Source organism: Myodes glareolus, chromosome 2, assembly GCF_982192425.1.
Source record: "Myodes glareolus chromosome 2, mMyoGla1.1, whole genome shotgun sequence".
Taxonomy (NCBI): Eukaryota; Metazoa; Chordata; class Mammalia; order Rodentia; family Cricetidae; genus Myodes; species Myodes glareolus.
This window is the reverse complement of record NC_142027.1, coordinates 71948531-71954532: the sequence shown is the minus strand read 5'-3', so window position 1 is coordinate 71954532 and position 6002 is coordinate 71948531. Positions and strand designations below refer to the sequence as shown.

The window sequence follows — 6002 nt, the reverse complement described above, 5'->3', positions numbered from 1 at the left end:
CCCGGGGAGCTGAGATGTTTTCAGGCACAGAAACCTGCTGAACACTAGAGGCCTGTGTTTTCTTCAAGATTTCCTGGTGAAATCCTGGCTGGGGATTCATTTACAGTTCTTTCACTAGGGGTTCAAACTAACAATAACACACCACATATCAGGAAAACCAGAAGAAGGAAGAGATGGGAAGAGAGAAAAGGAAGGAAAGGGGAGGGGAGGGAAGGGAAAAAGAGGGGAAGAAAAACAAAGAAACCAAAATCTGAATTCCACCACCTTGTTACATACAAAGTGACAAATTTTGTAGGTCGAATGAATTAGTCTATAGCAATCAAATATTTCTTAAATTTATTTGTATTTATGCATGTGCGTGTATTTATGCATATGCATGTGGGTGGGGGTATGTGTATGTACCTACAAGACTCTGCAAAGGGCAGAGGGTATCAGATGAGCTGGAGCTGGAATTACCCAGGTGGTAAGTTGTCTGATAGGATGCTGGGAACCAAAGGCAGATCCTCTACAAGAGCAGCAAGTACTCATAATCATCGAGTCTCTCTGCTCCCTCAGACTTGTTTTGCTTCTCATCCTTTTGAGTTCCCTTTTATTCTTCCCTTATGCTATTTTCGCAAATGATACAATTGATCCAATTGTGCATTTTACTATTGTTTACATTGATTTTCTGTCATAGACAACTCCTCTGTAATTAGACCTTTTAAGACATTTTATTGTAGTTAAGGTTGCAGTCGTCGTATTATCTTTAAAGACAACAGCACTTTTTCAAATTGCAGCATAAGCATTAAACCACACCATTTGAATCATATTTTGCTGTCGTAGATAACATTATAAATCTCTTCATAAAAAATAGGATTTAAAGTTTTTTTGTCTCATTTAAAAATTTGATATAAATGTGGAATTCTGGATGAAAGAGTATAAGAAATTTACACATACACACACCTACATAATTTGGTTAGTCTTTTCCCTCAAAGGACTTGCTAATAATTTGAGTCCTTTCTCTCTCTCTCTCTCTCTCTCTCTCTCTCTCTCTCTCTCTCTCTCTCTTTCTTAACTCCTTTTAAGAAGCACTGTCCAATCCTTTTACTGTGTGAATGAGCCATTCAGTGGCTCTGGGTAGAAGAGGACCACCCATGAGAGGTCTCCCATGGGTCACAGTTGATGACAATGAAATTGGGCTTCCTTTCTCTCTTGATTAGAGAGGGCAGCCCTCCTGAAGATGCTGTTTCTCTCTGTCTAAAGGTCTCCTCACATTTCAGAGCTACTGGGTCACCTGGTCTCTGTTCTAGGTGATGGAGAATAGTTTGGCGTGAAAACAGTGCCTCTTGTGACAAGCGTTGGAACTGAATCAATGTTCAGGAGAAAGACACCAGGGCTATTTCTCAGCAGCCTTCACAGAATTTTAAGTCACACTCCAAAGAATTCCTCCCAACAAGGTCATGCACAGTCTTCAAAATGCCTTTACTAACCCTCTTTTGAGAACTGAAGAAGTTACTGTAAACAGTGAGTGTAGGTGGAGAGCGAAACTGAATTTACATAACTACCTTAAAACAATGACAGCGTGTACTTTACCTCCACAAAGAAGGCCACACAGAACTGGACAAGTGCTGCCACCAGAATTGAAACTCTCCACGACAGGATGGTTGGGATGAACTGTTGAAAAAGAACGGCCACCGTTATATATTTCGTGTTTTACATTTTAAAAGGGTACACCATGCTTGCTATTATTTAGAATTTCTGTATTTACAATAACCCTGAAGTTGAGGGTTGGCATTGTTTTCTCTACTTTGCAAATAGGAATGCTGAAGGCTGGCCCACCTTGTCCAAGGACTTACTCAAAGCCTGAATCTAAACTAAAATGGATTCCTCTGGGCCTATGCTCCATCCATAGCTAAATGGTGTCTGTCAAGTGAGGAAGACTCCTTGGGCAGTGAGCAGAGGACACTACAGAGTGGTCCTCTTCATTTCAGCTTTAAAACATGGGGGAGAGGATGTAAAATTAAGTCATTCTTCTGCAATTCTTACTGCTTACTGTGCTCCTAAGGCAAAAATTAACTTGGAATTCATTGTTCTTTTTTCTCCAGCAAAACTGACTTGTGGGTAAAAACAATCATAAGTCATGACAAAAGATTAAGGTTGCTTTGACTGAGTATGACGTTTTGTACAAATGCTACTGGTCCCAGATTTAGAGGCTTTGTGCAAATCTAACAACCTGTACAAATATTACAGGGTCACAGACTCACTGGGAAACATCTTTGTTTATTAGACGTAAAAACTACACCCATGGTAGATTGGGAGCTATACAGCCCAGTTTCCGATGTGCAGAAAGCTATATGGAATGTGTAGGAATCTGAGGTCTAAAATCACAGAATCCTCCACCCCTATAGTGTCTAACCCAGAGGTTCTCAACCTGTGGGTCATGACCCTCTGGAGATCGCATATCAGCTGTTTACATAACGATTCATAGCAGCAGCAAAGTTACATTTCTGAAGCAGCAGCAAAAACAATCTCGTGCATGGGGGTGGGTCACCACGACCTGAGGAACTGCATTAAAGGGCCGCAGCATGGTTGAGAACCACTGGTCCAGCCACTCACTTCAAATGCTCATCCTGGGTTGGACTGTTTCAAGGCACTACTTGGTCATTTGTTTTCCCAAGCAGGAAAAGTCTCTGCCTGGGCTTTGAGGAGCATCACATCAGGTGGAAGGCTTTGGAGAAGCTGGATCAGACTCTGGCCCACTCAGATCTTATTGCTGCTCCCACCGTAAATGGGGAAGGTTCTTCTCCACCCCTGGGCTGGGAATGTACTTGGTTTGGAATTATTCATGTTAATAATTTGGAATTATGCAGAGCAGACTTACATCACTTCTAAATTACTCAGAGCAGCATCTTACTTAGCTTCTGATCGTGAACCAGGCACATCCCGAGGTTCTGTAACTCATAGACTATAAAAGGCTCGCTTGAGTTTTCATTTCCTAAGTGTGTCTCCATCGCCTTGCTCTACTGACCTTGTTTAATGAATCTGTCTGAAATGTCCTTCCAAGGAAACTTCAGCGTTTCCCTGTTATTTTGGCAGAAACTACAAAGCTGGTTGGCTGTCCCAGAGGGTACCTGCCTCCCTTCATTTCCTGTCTCCACACTCCACAGTTCGTCACCTGACTCTGCTTTGAATACTTTCCTACAGTTCTGTAGAGTTGATCTGTAATGCAAGCCTTTTTTGGATTTCTTTTCATCCCTTTCACTCCATGTTCTTTCCATTTCTAGACCCAAAGTTGTCCTTGGAGAAACAAAAGCTCCTCAGCCCTTTCTCCTAGTGCTGGGGCAGTTCTGCCCAGCAGAAACAGCCTGACCTGGCAAGATCCAGCCTGTGTGTGTGGGCCCGCACCAACCCAGGTTTCTTCCCATGAGGCCCTCACGGCTGTCACAGCAACAGTGAGAATTCCTTCCTACATCTCTCCAGTTCTACTTAGATTCTCTTTGATTCTCTTAGATTTTTAAACAGTTAAGCTTGGAGAATTAATTATTATATTAGTGCATTGTTTTCACTGTGTTGATAAAATATGGCAAGACAGTTTTTAAACAAGACAGTCAAAAGCATTTTCTTACATTTGACGTGCAAGCATGAATGTGGACTGTGTGTGTGTGTATTGTGTGTGTGTGTATATAATGGGGCATATATGCCACAAAATGTAAGTAGGTGTCACAGGTCAATGTGTGGGAGCTGGTTCTCTCCTTCTACCTTGTGGGTCCCAGGGAATGAGCTCTCTGGTCATCAGGCTCGGTTGCAGGCACATTTTCTCAACATGTCATCTCTCTGGTCCCAAACAATATTTTAGGCATCAACACTATAAACATGCTAAAATGATGACACCATTTATATGAAAATGTATGTGAAATACAGAAATATTTCTCTTCTAAAAAATAAAAGTTCATGGTGTTTACTGAGTCGGAGAGAACAATGATTTACTTAGGACTGGCAACGCAAGTGCAGCTTTGGCACGTCTGAGTCATAACAGGTGTATAATGTACAACACTTACCTCCATTCCATGGTATATAGCTGGAAAATCAGAGAAGAGAAGGAAAATGGTGAGGCCCACCGCAGATGTCAGCAGAAGTGAGAACAAATCTGCAGACACACAAAACGCGATTTTCAGGTGCTAAGAGAACGCCTCGCAGAACTTGGCACACGTTAGCAATCAGTTCGTGTCGGGCAAATGCTAGGTGGATCCTCAGATGTTTTGAGACATCATTATATGTTTCAAAATACATTCTTATGCTTGTAAGATAAAGGTGTCAGATTAAAAAATCCTTCCTCATAAATATGGAAACAAACATGTTATGGAAACTTCCAGGCAGGACTCATCTTCACTGGGGGTCCCTTGGGTGCAAACATCCTGCCATGATTAGCCCATCTGAATGGTTGCCAGAGAAGCCCTGTGCACCATCACACCATTTAGTGAAACACACCCATGTGGAACTCACCCAGTACCCATAGCTTCTTATATTTCACTACCAGGAGAATAAGGTACACTTATTCAATACACTTATTGACACTAATAAGTGTCAATAAGCCAGTGACACTCAGGGTTTTCCAGTGCCAGGCCCAACAACCTTTCTGAGCCCCTCTGCCTACCTACATTCTGTTCCCTACCAAGAGCTCACTTAGTGCCAAGGGTAGACAATATTCCTTCTGCCATGGTACGTTATATTTTCCTGTACTTAAAGATCCCAATTCACATACCACTTTCCTTCCAACTCCCTAATCCTCCCTTTCAAAGTTTATTTCATATCACACATCACATTCTGATTTGTATGATTTCAACTGATCTATCAATCAGACTGCAGGTGCTCAGAAGTGACTGCATCTGGGGTTTTGGGACTCTGACTTGGGAAAGGGAAGTTAGAAATAAGTATTTGGAAATGGAGAGTTAGCTCAGCAGGTAAGAGCACTGGCTGCCCTTCCAGAGATCCTGTCCTCAATTCTCAGCAACCACATGGCGGCTCACAACCATCTGTAATGAGATCTGGTGCTTTCTTCTGACCTGTGTGCAGGTAGAACACCGTAAAATAATAAATAAATAAACCTTGTTTTTACAAAAGAAAGAAATGTTCAAAACTGCTAGGTTCCTCTCTCCCTATATCCACCACTGCTTGACCATTAGAACACAAACATCCCTGGTGTATCATGTCAAAATCCCTGTTCTTGCCACCAAGAGCCCACCTGCTCCTATGGCTGCCCAAGGAGGTCTGCAAATAGTGCCTGGGAAATGCTTTTGGTAGGGGTACTGCCTCAGGCCCGAAGCTCTAGAATCCACTCCGTGTTACCATTATAGAGATGATTCTTAAATCCTCACAAGGTGTGTCTGAAAAGTCAAGCACCACTACCTAGGTTTTCTGCATCTGGACCAACTAGAACTTGAGATGAGTCCACAGAAACTCTTTCTGAAGACCCTAGGGGTTGGCCTCACATTTAAGTAACTGTACCCATCTTAGCCTTTACCCACTCATTCTCAGAAGGATGACCTCACTTGCTTAGATGGCGGGTGAGGCAGAGAGAGAGAGAGAGAGAGAGAGAGAGAGAGAGAGAGAGAGAGAGAGGACTGCTCCCAAATAGAGAGATATGCATGGTGATCCAAAGATCACAGGAGATAGCAATGCAGGTTTTGCATTTGTTCCACTGTGGGGTTTTCAGGACCTAGGAGCTGGAAAAGGAAGGTGACATCAGCGTGAATCCTGCTAACAATTAGTCCTGGTAGGCCTGATTCTTATTAGTAACTGACTGAGTCCTGCAGATTCGGCGTGTCCTCAGGTTAGTGATCTACAAAGCAGGCCCTCTCCCTGACTTTAGCTTTGGTTTATAAAATGCAGTGAAGAAACAAACCGAGTATCTTCCCTCCATGGTTAGCTGCTGTTGAGAAAGAATGGGACCCTATGGAGGCAAGTAATTACAGAAGCAGATGCTGCATAAATCCTATTACTTGTTTTCGAATAAAGGAAGGGTT

General features: G+C 42.7%; 1 protein-coding gene across 2 annotated transcripts in view; it reads right to left on the bottom strand.

Annotated features, from left to right (window-relative positions):
* Positions 1-6002, bottom strand: part of Atp13a5 (ATPase 13A5) — a 129689-nt gene that overhangs the window by 5295 nt on the left and 118392 nt on the right. For both annotated transcript variants that reach the window (XM_048453938.3, XM_048453939.3), the window contains exons 28-29: positions 4038-4126; positions 1573-1653 (exon numbers count right to left, since the gene is read on the bottom strand). In XM_048453938.3, coding sequence (XP_048309895.3) covers positions 1573-1653; positions 4038-4126 — 170 coding nt within the window. The remainder of the gene's footprint in view (positions 1-1572; positions 1654-4037; positions 4127-6002) is intronic.